The sequence below is a fragment of the Saimiri boliviensis genome, chromosome 3 (genome assembly GCF_048565385.1).
Source record: "Saimiri boliviensis isolate mSaiBol1 chromosome 3, mSaiBol1.pri, whole genome shotgun sequence".
In the NCBI taxonomy this organism is placed as follows: Eukaryota; Metazoa; Chordata; class Mammalia; order Primates; family Cebidae; genus Saimiri; species Saimiri boliviensis.
In genome coordinates, this window is record NC_133451.1 from 4,753,101 (window position 1) to 4,769,465 (window position 16,365).

General features: G+C 56.9%; 1 protein-coding gene across 19 annotated transcripts in view; it reads left to right on the forward strand.

The window, feature by feature from the left end:
* ABLIM2 (actin binding LIM protein family member 2) overlaps positions 1 to 16,365 on the forward strand; it is a 189,127-nt gene that overhangs the window by 74,663 nt on the left and 98,099 nt on the right. For all 19 annotated transcript variants that reach the window (XR_012516799.1, XR_012516803.1, XR_012516800.1 and 16 more), the window contains exons 5-6: positions 972 to 1,098; positions 4,007 to 4,100. Coding sequence is in view for 14 of the 19 variants with exons in the window: in XM_074395839.1 (XP_074251940.1) it covers positions 972 to 1,098; positions 4,007 to 4,100 (221 nt within the window). In the remaining 5 variants the exon portion in view is untranslated. The remainder of the gene's footprint in view (positions 1 to 971; positions 1,099 to 4,006; positions 4,101 to 16,365) is intronic.

A 16,365-nucleotide genomic window follows, 5' to 3' on the forward strand; every position in this document is an offset into this window, starting at 1 on the left:
CAGACACAAACACAGAGACGCCCATGCACCAGTCACACACTGACGCACATTCAGCTACGACGGGTGCAGGTCCCTGGAGTGAGCGCGCGTGTCATCCATCAATCAGTGCACGCCGGGTGGTTGACTCCATGGGCCCAGCTCTGTCCCAGTTGCTGTTGCTGTTGTCACCAGGTGGTCACCTTGTGAGAGGCCCTTCTCCTGGGGACGCTGTTGTGGGCATCTCTGCCACTCCGCCTCCCACCAGCACCCCTGCCGTCCCGTGTTGACAGGAAGGCTCAGGTGACATACAGATGCGCACTTTCCCTCAAGACGCAACCACATGCTGACAGTCACATGCCATGCACACAGATGCATACGCACTCACACGCACCCTGTGCAGGCTCATGTCCCAGGCTCTCCCTAGCCCCCTAGCCTGCTCCACCCACTCTGCCAGGGGCACCCTCCCTGCCTCCGGCACACCCGTGATACTGGCTGTGGACCCCTGTGTGGCGGCCCATAAGGTGGAGGGACTGTGGGCCACTGCTCAGGGCAGGGCCAGAGCCTGGAGGTCCTGAGCAGGAAGACCAGGCCTGGAACATGGGGCAAGTAAGCAGAGCAGGCATGGCTGGGAGGGACAGAGAGGGCACCAGGAGGCCAGGCAGGGGCCCACAAGACTGGTGGCCACAGGGTGGAGAGTGCCAGTCACCGTGGGGATGGCAGGAAGAGAGAAGGTGGGTTTGGCTGGCCAAGTGCAGTGGGCTGACTGGGTTGGGGGCTGGGAGCTGGCTCAGCCCTGTCTCGTCTGGCCCATTTCCCTTTGGTGGGCACATCGAGTCATACTTGGGTTCAACCTGGCACGTACTCCATGTGGCGGTGGTCTGTCCCTCCCCTCCCAGCTGCCCCAGGGCCCTTCATGGAATCTGCAGAGCAGGGGCCTGCCCGACATCTCTCACAATAGTGAGGGTGTCTGTGTTCTGTTCTCTTTCTTCCAGGTTGTGGGGGCTGCGGCGCAGAAATCAGGAACGGCCAGGCCCTGGTAGCCTTGGACAAGCACTGGCACTTGGGCTGCTTTAAGTGCAAGAGCTGTGGGAAGCTCCTGAACGCCGAGTACATCAGCAAGTAAGTGTGGGAAGGCTCCGGTGAGCGCCTGGCTCGGGCTTCCCTGCTCTGCGCCGTCCCTCACTCTGCTCCTGTCCCCCGGCCACGCTCTCTGCGTCCTGCCGCTGGGTAAGAAGCGCGGCCAAATTAAAAAAAAAAAAAAAAAAAGAAGTGCGGCCCAGAGCCTAGCGAATTTGTCCCGACAGCCTTGAGTCCCCCTTCCCCGGCCAGCCCTGGCTTCTGTAATGGCATTTGCAGCATCCAGCTCCTTTTTTGTGGGTGAGAAGCAGGCTGCCAGGGCTGAGTTTAAAAGTGCCTTCCTGCCCCGTCTCTTGAGTCCCCCCTCCACCATCCCCATGGGATCGGCTGCCCATTCTGGCACCTGGATGTCCTGCAGGAGGTGAAGCAATGTCAGCAGAGGCCACCACGGGCACGAGGAGAGGGGCTGGGGCCCCACAGCTACGCACTCTGTCTTCTGCAGATCACAGGGGCCCCTGGGGTGGCTGCCACCGGCACCAAACCTGTCCACAAATGTGCGGTCAGGCTGGGGTGGTGGCTGGTTTGGGGACTGGGGAAGCCTTCTGGGAAGATCATGGCCTTGAATGGAAGCAGCTCAGGGCCAGGAGCTAGGGGTGTGTTTTAACCCTCGGAGGTCAGGGACCCAAGACAGGCAAGCGTTCTGCATGGTGCAGGGGCAGGGCAAGCAGGTGGATGAGGGGAAGAGGGAAGAGGGGAGCTTCTCTGCGCAGAGGGCCCCTTCCTGGGAGCTGGGGGGTCTTCTGGCCACTTTTGTCTATGCTGTGCTTGTTCTCAAAGCACTATGGGAGCACAGTCATCCCAGGAACTGACGGAGGCGAAAAGCGTCCTGTGATGGGACTGCACGGAGCGAGGCACACATGCTCATAAGCGTGCACATCGCGTGCGTGTGACGTGGAGCCTGAGTGATGCCCGAAGGCTGTCCGTGATCACTTCCTGGCTGACGGCGTGTACTGATTCCGCGTCGCCACTGGGGGAGACTGGGTGAAGGGTCCATGGGATCTCTCAGTATTGTTTCTTACAACTGCTGGGAAATCTGCGATGATCTCCAATGCAGCCTTTTAAGTAAAACCTCCAAACCAAGGTGAGCTTTTCCCCAGGGTGAGGGCCTGTGAGGTGCACGAGTTTCCCGCCTGCATCACAGTCAGTCAGGGACTGCCCAGCGTGGTGCACACAGCACTTTAATATAAAACAAAAATGTCCAGCCCCGTGCAGCTGGCAGGCCCCTCCCGAAGCATTGGCAGCTCACCCACACCATGCATGTTACTTAGCAGCCTCCAGAGCTGTCCCAGAATTGACAAGGAGGGCGTTGGTGTTACCATGGAGATGTTATCTTTAACCTCCCGTCTGCTGCAAATACACCCGTTTGTGGGTTATTACGGGAGTCCTGAGGTCAGCGGCATTTGGAAGTAAGCCTGAGGACTCATTTTATGTCTTCCTCTCACGTGGAAGGAAGGGCTGCCCCTCTCTCAAGTTATGGCTCATCTGAGCTGTGGGCCACTCCCAGGCTGCAGCCAGAGAGGGTCGCCCAGGCCTGGGACTCATGACCCCACCTCCTGGGGACCTAGCAACAGTCAGAGCCTGGGGGAGAAGGAAGGGAGCTGGGGTCTCATCCAGGACAGCCTGAGAAATTCTCCCTTCGATCACAGCTGTGTCAAAACTCAAACCAAATTTGGAACACTACAGCAACTTCAGCGCTGCTGGAGGGGGGTGCACTGGAGTGGCAGGCACCCTACTCTGTGCCAGCCACCCCCACACCTGCTGGTGCGTCCGGGGCGGGGAAGACAGCCCTGGTTAGTAATGCCAGTGGCTTCAGCCACCTTGGCAAGCGCCTTCCCTGGAGAGTGACTGCCATTCTCTTCATTAGTCCTTACTATTATTTTCCCCATTTTGCAATGGGGAAGCTGAGGCTCAGAGAAGTTAAGCGACTTGCCCAGGGTCACTCAGCTGGGATGTGGCCTGTTCACTTAACCACGGCGGAGCAGCACCTCCCCACACCATGTGTGGTCACTGCCGACCTGCCCTTCCACATCTACACGGATATCCACCCTGGTGTATTGATCTCATAATAATCATGATAATGGGTTTGAAGATCAGCTCAGGAGCTGTGCCAGGGATGACCCTGCAGACGGCTTTTCCGTACAGCTCATTTATGGGGGGTCCGAGGCAGCCGCTGCTCGAGGGGCAGGCCCAGGATGACGGCATTCGACCGGAATTCCCTGAGTCCTATGTGCCTGGCACATAACAGGCACATGGCGTGTGTGCGTGGGAGAGGGACGGACGCATCTGCGCAGCCTTCCTGCTCTTCCCGGCACTACAGAAGGCCGGGCCCCTCCATGTGTGGCCAGAGCCAGCCTTTGTCACCCCTCATATTTGGGGGCTGGGATGCAGGGCGGGGGTGCAGGGGGGACAGTGATGTCTCATCCTAACCTACTACACCCTCGCCTGGGCATTCTGTCGTCCTCCAGCCCTGTCCCCAAAGTGGGCACCCTTGCTGTCCCCCCTTTTTGGCTCCCAGTTTTCTAAGGCACCCCAGATGTTGAACTTTGGATGGAAGGAGCCAGAAAGAAGAGCCAGGTCTGCAGAAGCAGCTCTCGTTTCCCAGAAGCTGCAGCTGTCAGCCCCTGCTACCTGCTGGGCAGATGGGCTGGCCTCTGCTCCTCAGTTTCTCCCTCTGCGAAACGGGACCATTGTCCTCATATTTCCCGTGGGGCTGGTGCCTGGGAGCGCACAGTGGCACTGCCTGCCGGAGGCATTGTTATCTGAGCAGGTGGGCGTTCCCCCACTCTGAGGGCAGACCCTCTTGTTGGTGAGGGTTGTTAGATCTCAAGGGTCAAGCACTCGGAGGTCCCCAGGTGACCCCGCCCTGTGCTGACTGCCTGTCTCGTTGCAGGGACGGGCTGCCCTACTGCGAAGCCGACTACCATGCCAAGTTTGGCATCCGCTGTGACAGCTGTGAGAAATACATCACGGGGCGCGTGCTGGAGGTGAGCACGGTGACCGGGCCCCTGCCCTCTCTGAGCTAAGGCCTAACTGACCGCTGGGAGTTGACTGGGAGATTTGTGTGTGTTTGTGCAAGAATCTGTCTGGCTGAGGCTTGGCCTCCCTCCTCCCAGCTCAGCCACTGGACGCCTTCGTCGGCTGTCCAGGGTCTGCCCGGCACCACCTTCTCCAGGAAGCCTGCCTTGTGATGCTCTCTTCTGTGCCACTTGACAAATTCCGAGCATGGAAGAGGTAGGAAGGGCTTTGAGATGTTTTTGCCCGGCCTTTTGCTGTCTCGATGAGGACGCAGAGGCACGGAAGGTGGAAAGAAGCCCCCAGCAGGACCTTGTCCCACAGGAGGTACAGGGGTCACCCCGCAGGCAGCGCAGATAGCAGTTATGTGGCGGTGGGGGTGGGGGGCTTCTGGAGCGTTGATGGCCTTGTGTTCCTCGGTCTGGGAGGTAGTCACGTGGGTGTGGTCCCTGTGTGACGATGACATATTATGCCCTTTGCTACATTTTGTTCAATAAGATAAATCCCATGGGGCAGCCAGGACCAAACCCCACCCTCTGGATTCACAGTCTGTCCCCCTGACCCTGCAGCCCACCCTCTGCAGGTTCACAGAGCCCCCCACCTGGCAGCCCACCCTCTGGATTCACAGACCCCTCCCACCACCCTTCAGCCCCTCCTTGGCTCAGTGCCGAGTGCTGGGCATGCAGGTGGATAGTCCCTGTCCCTGGATTGGCCCTTGGTCCGTGGGGGAAGCGACAGGTGACGAGGGTCTCGGGAATGGAGAGGGGCTGTGCCCAGCGTGGGAGCCCCTCCCTCTGGAGGACACAGGAGCTGGCCTCTGGGGGTTTGGCTGGGAGGATAGAGCAGGGCTGGGCATGAGGCTGTAGGGAGGGCGCTGAGGAAGGCTTTGGCACAGGGAATGCCTGGCGCACTGGAGTTTTAGAGAGCTCCGCTGGCTGCTGCAGAGGCTAGTCTGGAGAGGGTGGAATGGGGTACACCCTTGGATCCCCAGGGCTCCCTTCTCCAGCTTCCGCAGCCGGGTACCCAGCACCCAAGAGCATTCAGAATGCGGAGGGGAGTGGAGCAGTGAGCTCGGAGTTGCTTTTCTTGCAAGAAAAAGGCAGCTGGCGCAGAGCTGGACCTGGCCTCAGACTGCCTTCTTTCAAAGCCCCGGGTAGCTCCGCCACCTCGGGGGTCAGGGTTGGCCACACCCATCCCAGTCCCAGTCACTGTGTCTCATTTCCCCGGCCAAAGACTCAAGGGGGGCCGGATGCCCCCACGGGAAGGGGCCCGGCCCTGCACAGAGCTCTGTTCTCCTCTGCGGAGGGCTCTGTCTCCCGTTCTCATTGGCGGGAGGAAGTTTGCAACGTCTGGAGAGGTACGAAGAAGAAAACCAGATCGCCGCTGTGCGGCCATGGTTAGCCTCACTTTCTGGCCAGTTTTCTTTCATTTTTTCTTTCCTTGTAATCACAGTTGATCTCAAACCATCTGTGCCATGCCGTATCCCAAACACCCGGTGTTTCCCAACTCGTGTTTCCTATTTAGCAGATTCCCAGCTTGTTATAAACTCCTCATAAGCATTTCTTTTCGGAGGGTGGGGGCGCATGTATTGTGGGGACTTTTCAAATAGCTTCATTGAGATGTAGTTTGTAATTCGCCCGTTTAAAGGGCACAATTCAGCGGTTTTCTTTTTTGTTGTTTTTTTGGAGGGGGTCTCGCTCTGTTGCCCCAGCTGGAGTGCAGTGGCATCATCACAGCTCACTTCCAGGCTCAAGTGATCCTCCCTCCTCAGCCTCCCGAGTAGCTGGGACCACAGGTGTGCACCACCACACCTGGCTAACTTGTGGATTTTTTGTAGAGACAGGGTCTCACTGTGTCACCCGAGCTGGTCTGGAACTCCTGGACTCAAGCAATCCACCTGCCTTAGCTTCCCAAAGTGCTGGGATTACAGGTGTGAGCCACCGCACGCAGCCCATTGAATAGTTTTCTTTATCTCCACGGATATTTGCAGCCATCACCATAGTCAAGATCAGAACAGTTTCATCACCCATGCCTTTTAGCCATCACTCCCTGTGCCCCCAAGCCCTTGGCAACCACTATTCTACTTTCTGTCTCCATGGACCTCCCTTCTGGACATTCCATACAAATGGAATCATAAATCGTGTGGTCTCTCCTGACCGTTGTCTTTCACATAGCTTGCTGTTTTCAAGGTTCGTTCGGACATAAGCGTTACTTACTCTTGCTTTATATTTCCTCATGACTGTCTCAGAATTGCTCAGCGGGTCGTTTACGGCTGGGCTGGACATAGCCGCCTTCCGGTTTTTTGCCCCCATCAACAACATTGCAGTGAATACCTTTTTAAAAACAATGCTTTGTTTGCATTTCTAAATTTTCCTAAGATACGTTCACAGAAGTGTAGAAGTCGAGTCAAAAACTGGGAACATTTTTAGTGTTCTTGATGGTTACTATAAATTGCTTTCTAGAAAGATTATTCTAATTTACAGTCTTGTCAACACGATATAGTATTTCTCATCTAAACCTTTGCCAATTTGATAGGTGGAAACGTGGGACCTTGTTTTTGAAGTTTCTTTTTTTTTAGAGATGGGGTCTTGCTCTGTCACCCAGGCTGGAGCACAGTGTGACACAGTCATAACTCTCTCTAGCCTCGACCTCTTAAGCTCAGGCAATACTTCCGCAGGCTCCCAAGTAGCTGGGACTACAGGCATCAATACCATACTTGGATCATTCTAAAAATGTCCTTAGAGACAGGGGTCCTGCTGTGTTGCCCCAGTTGGTCTGAAACTCTTGGCTTCAAGTGATCCTTCCACCTCAGCCTCCCAAAGTGCTGGGATTACGGGTGTGAGCCGCCGCACCCCACAGGACCTAGCTTTAATTTGCCTTTCTTCAATCCCTAGTGAGGCTGAATCTTTTTTTTTTTTTTTTTTTTTTTGAAATAGAGTCTTGCTCTTGTCACCCAGGGTGGAGTGAAGTGGTGTGATCTCAGCTCACTGCAATGTCTGCCTCCCAGGTTCAAGCGATCCTCCTGCCTCAGTCTCCCAAGTAGCTGGGATGACAGACATGAGCCACCATGCCTGGCTAATTTTTGTGTTTTTAGTAAAGACGAAATTTCACTGGTCTCAAACTCCTGACCTCACGTGATCCACCTGCCTCAGCTTCCCAGAATGCTGGGATTTCAGGCGTGAGCCACCGTGCCTGCCTTTTTTGGCCTTTTTAGTCATTCCTAGTTCTTGTATTTGAGTTATCTGTTGTAAACGTTGCCTGCTTATCTGGGGTGTGGGGGGGTGTTTGTGCCTTTTGTGCAGGTGGGTAAGATTGCTGATGTTCCTTCTGTCCTGTAAGCGTTTTCCCGGGTGGCGATCGTATCTGACATTTACAGCCACCTCCTCTGGGCACGGGCCTATGTTGCATCCCAGGGATGACGTCCTGCCTGGCCCTCCCCTCTCTCTGCTTCTCCCAGGCCGTGGCCTCTCCCTCCCTCACCCCTCCCCTCGCTGGCACACCCCACCCTATAGGAGTAGGCGAGGGCTCTGGAGGAGCCTGCGGGATAGGACGGAGCCCGGCCTGATGCCTTGCCTGGCAGTCCAAAGCCACATTTCCGTTCTCCTCAAAGAGCGGCCCAGACCATCCACACTCTCCCGGACTGCGCTCCCTGCACGCACAACGGCCTTGTCTTCTGCTTGCCAAAGAGACGGCAGCCAGACCTCAGCAAGGACGGCCTGGGAGGCTCACTCTGCGAGGCCCCATTTCCACCCTTTTTGGCTTCCTGCCCACCACTGCCCCCACCACGCCCGTGCCTGGGTCCAGCCCCTCTGGCATCGCCCCCTCTGCCGTGCTTGACCCTGTCTTCTCCCGTCTTCCCCACCTCACCTTCCAAGGCCTCCTCCCCAGTGGCGTGTCAAACAATTAAAAATTTCAGCCTGGGCCAAGCGCGGTGGCTCACGCCTGTCATCCCAGCACTCTGGGAGGCCGAGGCGGGTGGATCATGAGGTCAAGAGATTGAGACCATCCTGATCAACATGGTGAAACCCCATCTCTACTAAAAACACAAAAAATTAGCTGGGCATGGTGGTGTGTGCCTGTAGTCCCAGCTACTCATGAGGCAGAGGCAGGAGAATTGCTTGAACCCAGGAGGCAAAGGTTGCGGTGAGCCAAGATCGCGCCATTGCACTCCAGCCTGGGTAGCAAGAGCGAAACTCCGTCTCCAAAAAAGAAAAAAAAATTGCAGCCTGCAGCCTGGCATGGAAGTCCCCGCTGCAGAGCCTCAGCTCCCCCCTCCCTTCACTGCGGCCCCACTGCCTCTCAGAGACCTTCTCTGCGCCCTTCCATCCGCATTCTCCCCACTCTTCAGCAGATCTGGGGGTTTTGTGTGCAAGAAACCCTAAGGCCTTTAAGCCTCCTCTTACCAACCCCTCCCTCCGTCCCCAGGGCAGTGCAGGGCCTGAGTTCCCCACTCACGTGCTGTCCGTGACCCTGCTCCTCTTATGCGCATGTGGCTCTGATGCTCAGCCAGGCCAACATCAATGCAGGCACTCCCCCTCCCCGCCACACACACCGCCTCCCACCAGTCACCTGGGCATCCAGCTGGATCTGCCCACGTGCCCGGCCATCAGCCACTGAGAGCCGGTAGCAGAGCCAGGCTGGAGACCAGGCTGTCCCGGCTGCCCCAGCCCTTTGTCTTTTCCTAGGGCACAGATGTGGGTTTGCATCTTCGACTTAGTAGCATAGCCATGTTGGAACATCTGGTGGCCTCAACCGGGGTGCATCTTGGGTGTAGTCAGTGCTGCTGTTGCTGATGCTGATACAGGAGCCCCCACGCCAGAGAGGCCCTGGCCCAGGGTCCAGGGCAGACCCCCTCCCCCACCAAACTCTGGCTGCTCTGCCTCTCAGGCACGCTCCGCACTGGTTGAACTAAGTGGGCTTCATCGGGCAGTCGGTGCCCCCGTCCTTGGATTGGGTGGCGAGGGTCCCGTGTCAGCATCCCTGGTATTTAATGCCAAATACGGAACCTGGGGTGCACCCTGGCTCATCGGGAAGGCGCCGTCCCAATTCGAGGAGCAGGAGCGGAACAGGTCTGGGTTTTTTTCCTCCGCATCTGCTGTGGAGGAGAAAGGGCCTCCCGGGGAAGATTAATGCTTTTGTTTTCGCCTCTGCCGGGGAGGCGAGTCTGTGGCAGCGTGGCTGAGTCGGCGGGCTCTGCACAGCTCTGAGCATCCTCCCCGGGTGCAAGGTGGGAGCTGCGGGCGGGGACGAGCCTGGCTCCACAGAAGGGAGCTGCCGCTGCCGCGGTGGCACCGCCCGATGCTCGGCCCGGCGTGCCGGCACCCAGCCGGGTGACAGTGGACCCCCCAGGGCAGAGCAGGAGCAGGTGACGGACCAAGGGCTGAAGGCGAGGGCATCCTCCCTCGCAGGCACACGTTCCAGGGAGCAGGGCACTCAAGCAGGGCCGTCAGACTGGACTCTGGTGCCCAGACACCTCGAAGGTAGGAGGCCTGGCCCACACCTCCCGGGGGCTGATGGGGGCTCGCAGGGGCCAGGCGGCGCTACAGGTGGGTGGGTTTTTGGGGACACAGCAGTGAGGCTTGAGGCCTTGGAGCCACCTGTTACCCCACTCCCCATTTTGCCCCTAAGGTGCTAGGCAGTGCCCGTGGCCTCCGTCTGCGGGGCCCAAGCCCAGGGCATCCCAGGCTCCCACCACCAGCCGAGCTCTCGCCTGTGCTGTGTCTGCATGTGGCGGGCGGGCATGGTGCCATCCTAAGTGCTGGCGCCCGCAGTGCCCGCGAAATGTGCTTTGGGTGGTGGCAGTGGGGTTTTCCCTTCCCGTCTCTCCCTCAGTTCCTCCCAAACGTGCAGCACCCTCATGTGGCCCACCCTTCTCTGGGTGTCTGTCCTGATGAGCCGGCTCCTTGCTGGGGTCCTGTGGGGGCATGGGAGGGGCTGACATCTGTGCCCCATCCTGGGCAGGCCTGGCTGGCTGGGGATGGGGGAGGCACTGGGCTGTGGCAGCAGAGGTGGGTGGCGCCTGGCAGCAACTGCGGCAGAGCCGGCTCCTGGGGACGGATGGCACCGCCCCCACAGAGGGAGCGGGGACTCTGACGAATCCGTGGGGACAGCATTGTGACCAGCCTCTAGACCGGGCTACATACAAGGAGGAGGTGTGGATGAGGGGAAGTCATGGCTGTGTGCTCGGAGCCCAGCCTTCCAGGAACTCCATCCCTCCCTCGCGCTGTCAGCACCTCCCTGCAGAGGTGGGCGGGAGTGGGTGTGCTGCTTTCCGGCCCCACCCTCTGTTAACCTCACCAGGGCTATGGTCTGGGGCCCCACGTGGCTGGTGCAGCCCATGCAGGGTCTGTCTCCACGGTAACGAGAAGCCCAGCATCACCCCCCCCCCCCGGGATCAAATCAGTTCCTCCTCCCTCTGCTCCTCCCCTCTATCTCCCCTCCCTCCACCCCTCCTCTCTTTCCTTCTCCACTCCCCTTCTAGACCCTTCCTGGCCTCACCGTGCATTCCACCCTGGGCTAGGTGCCGGGTTCACAGAAATCCAAGTGACAGAGTCCCTGCTCCAGGGGAGGCTGCAGGAAAGGGAGTGCTGGGCTCTCTCTGCCGTCCGTCAGGAACCAGCTAAACCTCTTTCTTGCCACTACAGGACGTGTGTTCTTTGCTTCCTCCTGTCTCGGGGCCGTAAGCACGGACGACTCTCATCATTGGGAGAAAACAAACCGTGTTTCCAAATAAATACAGCGTTTCTGAAGGGCAGAGGCCGCAGTGACTTCTCAGGCCCCCACCTTCTCTCGCTCAAAAGGAATACCTATTTCTCATAAAATAAGCAAAGCATTTGTGATGTCACCCCCGCGGCTCACTGCTGATGGCACCTGGGAGTCATCCTTTTAGATTTTGCACACGTGCAGATATACACATACACAGACACGTAGACACACAGAGAGATAAACATACGTGCACAACCCACACACCACACACAGACACACAGAGATCGCACACACGTGTGCAACCCACACACCACACACAGACACACAGAGATATGCACACACGTGTGCAACCCACACACCACACAGACACACAGAGATATGCACACACGTGTGCAACCCACACACCACACACAGACACACAGATATGCACACACGTGTGCAACCCACACACCACACACAGACACACAGAGATATGCACACACGTGTACAACCCACACACCACACACAGACACACAAAGATATGCACATACATGCACAAAACATGGACACAGACACAGGAAGAAACACAGACACAGTCACACACACACACAGTCACACACATGAGACACACTGACACACAGGCCGCACACACAACACACACATACACAAGCACACAGACACATACAGAAAGACACATGACACAGACACACTCAGATACACAGATACGTATGTAGACACAGCACATAGACACAGGCACGGACACACAGATCACATACAGATACAAGACATGCAGACAACACACAGATACACACAAACAACACACGTGAAAATAAACACACAGATGGCACACACAGCCAACAAACACAGACACACAGACAACATGCATGGACACTCAGAGCTCACAGACACAGAGAACACGTGGACACAGAAAGACCCACAGACAACACGTGGACACACAGACACAGAGACTACACCTGGCAGCACACAGAGACACGCAGACACAGACAACCAAGACAGCACAGACGATGCACACACAGACAGTACACACAGACACACAGAAAGACCTCCACACAGACACATAGGAAAAACACGGAGACACACAGACATGTACATGCACACGCCCTTCGCCGGATCGCTGTGTTCCTGCCTCGCCTCATGCCGGCGGCACAGCAGAGCCCCTGGTCCTTCCCGTCCATGGTGGCTGTCGTGTCCCCACCTTGCGTCCTCTGGTCCCCAGGCAGTGTGCTCCTCACTGTCTTTGTGGCAGGAGCCTCCAAGCCTGGACACGCTGCAGCGCGTGTGAACATCGCAGGTGGGATCCTGACAGAGCCTTTCCCAAACTTAGAAACCCTCTGGCCCTCTAGGGCCGCTCAGGCTGGTCTGGACCCCGTGTTCTCTTGTTCAGAACGTCCCTATTGGACAGCTCCTCTGCTGATGCCACTGCTGGAGGGGACGCCAGGGTACAGCAGAGACCGAGGCTGGTAGGCCAAGCTCTCCTGAGGCTCATGCCCTAAAGGGAGCAGGGACCAGGAGTGAGTGTGCTGGACAGGCGGGGCCCAAGAGGCGCTGTGTTCTGAGGGGCAGGGAAGGTCTGTCTGGGGAGGGCCCCTGATCGCGAGGCCTTGCTGGGCATTGCTGAGTGGGGCCCTTCTTTCTGGGATGCAGTGGCCCCTGGGGATTCTGGGGAGTCTGTCCGGGCCACCGAACACCCCCAGGGGGATCCCTGCTCATGGCTTTCATTTGTTTCTCTATAAATTTCATATTGTCTGTGCGTCATGGTGATTAGGTCTTTTAAGATCTGGACTCAGTTCTGGAAGTTTGAAAAGGAAACTAGAGCTCTGAACTGGGCCAGGGACTGTGGGAGGAGCAGCTGCCGGGAGCTGTCTGCTCTAGGGAGGCGCAGCCCGCAGGCCCAGCCCCTGCCCTCAGCTGGGAGCCGAAGCCTGGAGCCAGCCGGTGGGGATGGAGCCAGGGGAAGTGTGGCTGCTCTCCAGTGGGCAGAGGAGGCCTTTGCACCCGGATTCTGTGGTTGGATTCAGGGAGGAAAGAGGCCACCTGCCTCAGGTGTGAGGGGCTCATGGCAGAGGGGCTACTCCGTTCTCCAGAAGCCCAGAGAGGCGGCCGCTAGCTCACCTCTGCTGAGAGAGGAGGAGTTTCTAGAGGCGGGGCAGCGTGGGGGCACCTCTGTCCTGCTGGCGCTGCTCTGCGCATCACAGTGGGGTGTCCCTTAAACTGCTGCCCTCTGACGCAGCACTGGCTGAGAACCTGTGGTCACCCGGAGCCACCACTGGCTGTGGGTGCGCCTCCCTGACACCTTGTTCTGCCTTATTAAAGCTGACAGCCACCCCGCAGAAGGCACAAGGCATCTTCCCAGAACCATGTACTACATGGCTGCTTGTATATTTTGAAATTCGAGCCATCTTGGGTCCCACGCGGGAGGGTGGGACTTCTGCCTGCCTGGGGAGCTCTGCACCCACTGGGGGGTTCAGGTACTCCCCGGGCGGCAACCGGGAGGATGTGGCCCGTGTGCCGATGACTGGGACACCCCAGTCACTGTGAGAGAATGGGAGTGACAACAGGAGTGATACCAGGAATGAGGACGCTAATTTCCGACTCCATCAGCCCATCGATGACCACCTGTGACCCATCGGTTCCCAGCAGGAAGTATAGGGTAGGAATGGGGTGACCCGTGCCATGCCAGTACCTTCCGGCTGAATGTCCTCTGGAATCACAGAGCCCGTTTGTACTACCTGAGAGGGAGGGACAGTCCTCTCCGTCTTACACACGGGGACATTGAATCTCAGCACGTGACACAGCCTGAGTCACAGCCAGGGAGAATCGAGGACCGGAATCTGTCACCTCTATGGCTTTGGCCACCAGCCTGGGACAGGCCTGAGCACCTGCAGGCACATTTCCTGTGTCTACTTGACAGCCTCCTGGTGTACTCCAGCCCTGCCTCTCCACCACAGGTGGATGGTTCCAGAACATGAGGCATCCTTGAAATGCAGTGTGGCTGTTGCCTCTCACACTTTATGAGGGGCCCCAACTGCGAGTGAGGGTGCCGGCTGCCCCAGCCACACGCCTGTGCCGTCACTGGGAAGGGTGCAGAGCTGGCCCTGGCTCAGACTCGGCTCTGACTCTGCTATGCAGCTTCTGGGACCCCAGGCTGCTTCTCTGCGCCACGGGCCAGGCCGTGGCGGGTACAGCGTGGAAGGCTTCCATCTCTGCCCGCGGCGTGCCAGGAGCTCTGCCTCCCTTCCTTACCCTCTGTCTGTGTATTGGGTGTGGGAGGAGGGCTGCTGACAGGGAACTGGTGAGCCGAGGATGTGGGAAATTCTGTGCTCTGAGGCCCAGGACCTGCAGGGGCTCAGCCACAGATGTCCCTGATTGTCCCCAGGGCCCATGGCATCTTCTCCGGAGGCAGCATCCAGCTTTGGATCCTAGCTCCTCATTCGCTCAGTGATATTGCCTTGGGTAGGCCTCCTTGCCTCCCTGAACCTTGACCTCCTGCTCTGGAAAACAAGGATGGGCAATAGTGCCCACCCCAAGGGGCTGCCGTGAGAAGGAACTTGAGGCGGGCAGAGCACCTGACACAATGCCTGGTATGTGGCTGGTAATTTAAAAGTTGACCATTTGGGGATCAACTCTTCTTTAAAAACTTGAGGGTCAGGGGCAGTGGCTCCTGTGATCCCAGCACTTTGGGAGGCTGAGGCGGGCGGATCATGAGGTCAAGAGTTGGAGACCAGCCTGGCCAACATGGTGAAACCCTGTCTCTACTAAGAATACAAAACTTAGCCGGGTGTGGTGGTGCGCACCTGTAATCCCAGCTACTCAGGGGGCTGAGGCAGGAGAATCTCTTGAATGCGGGAGGTGGAGGTTGCAGTGAGCCAAGATCTCACCACTGCACTCCAGCCTGGGCAACAGAGCGAGACCCTGTCTCAAAAAAAAAAAAAAAAAAAAAAAAATGGACATTTCACGTAACATACAATCACCATTTAAAACGTTCAGTGGCATTTGGTGCATTCACGATATTACGCAGCTTCCAGTTTTCTCTAATTCCAGAACTTTCTCGTCACCCCCATAGGCAGTCACTCCCCAATCCCTCCTCCCCCAGCCCCCGGCAGCCGCTCACCTGCTTCTGTCTCCATGGAGTCGCCTGCTCTGAATGTTCCAGGAGAAGGAATCCTCTACCCGCTGGCTTCAAGCCTGGCTCCCTTCACTGCAAACGTTTTCAGAGCTCATCCGTGTTGTAGCAGGATCAGCACTTTACTCCTGGCCGTGGCTGAATAGCACTCCCTGACGTGGATACACCACGATTTCTTCTTCCGTGGTGGACACTGGAGCTGTTTCTGCCCTCTGGTTGTTATATAGAATGCTGCTGAACATCACCTACAGGTTTTCTTTTCTTTTTTTTTTTTTTTTTTTTTTTGAGACTGAGTTTCGCTCTTGTTACCCAGGCTGGAGTGCAATGGCGCGATCTCGGCTCACCGCAACCTCCGCCTCCTGGGTTCAGGCAATTCTCCTGCCTCAGCCTCCTGAGTAGCTGGGATTACAGGCACCTGCCACCATGCCCAGCTAATTTTTTGTATTTTTAGTAGAGACGGGGTTTCACCATGTTGACCAGGATGGTCTCGATCTCTTGACCTCGTGATCCACCCGCCTTGGCCTCCCAAAGTGCTGGGATTACAGGTGTGAGCCACCGCGCGCAGCACGTACATATTTTCATGTGGACCTGTTTTCTTTCTTTTTTTTTTTTTTTTTTTTTTTGGACAGAGTCTTGCTCTGTCACCCAGGCTGGAGTGCAGTGGTGTGATCTCATTTCACTGCAACCTCCACCTTCCAGGGTCAAGCGATTCTCCTGCCTCAGCCTCCCAAGTAGCTGGTACTACAGGTACCCGCCACCATGCCCGGCTAATTTTTGTGTTTTTAGTAGAGTCTGGGTTTCGCCATGTTGGTCAGGCTGGTCTTGAACTCCTGACCTCAGGTGATCTGCCTACCTCAGCCTCCAAAGTGCTGAGATTACAGGCTTGAACCACCTCAAGCCAAGTTTTCATTTCTCCAATTCTTTGTTTTCCTTAAATGCCAAGAAGTGAAATTTCTGGCTCCTGGTAATTCTGTGTTTAACTTCTTAACCAGCAAACCGTTGTCCACAGTAGCTGCACCACTGTGTCCCCTCAGCAGTGCAGGAGGGTCCTGTTTCTTGATATCCTCACTGACAGCTTATATTTTCCTTTTTGTGATGTTATTACTGTAGCTACCCTCATGGGTATGAAGGGATGTCTCCTGTGGTTTTGATTTGCATTTTCTCAGTGACAGTGATGTTGAGCCCCTTTTCATGTACCAGCTGGCCATTTCTATAGTTTCATCGAAGAAGTGTCTGTTGGAGTCCTTTGCCCACCTTTTAAAAATATTTCTTTAAGAGTCTGGGTTTCACTGTGTCACCCAGGCTGGAGTGCAGTGGCGTGATCAGAGCTCACAGTAACTTAGAACTCCTGGGCTCAAAGGATCCTCCCGCCTCAGCCTCCTGAGTAGCTGGGACTACAGGCATGAGCC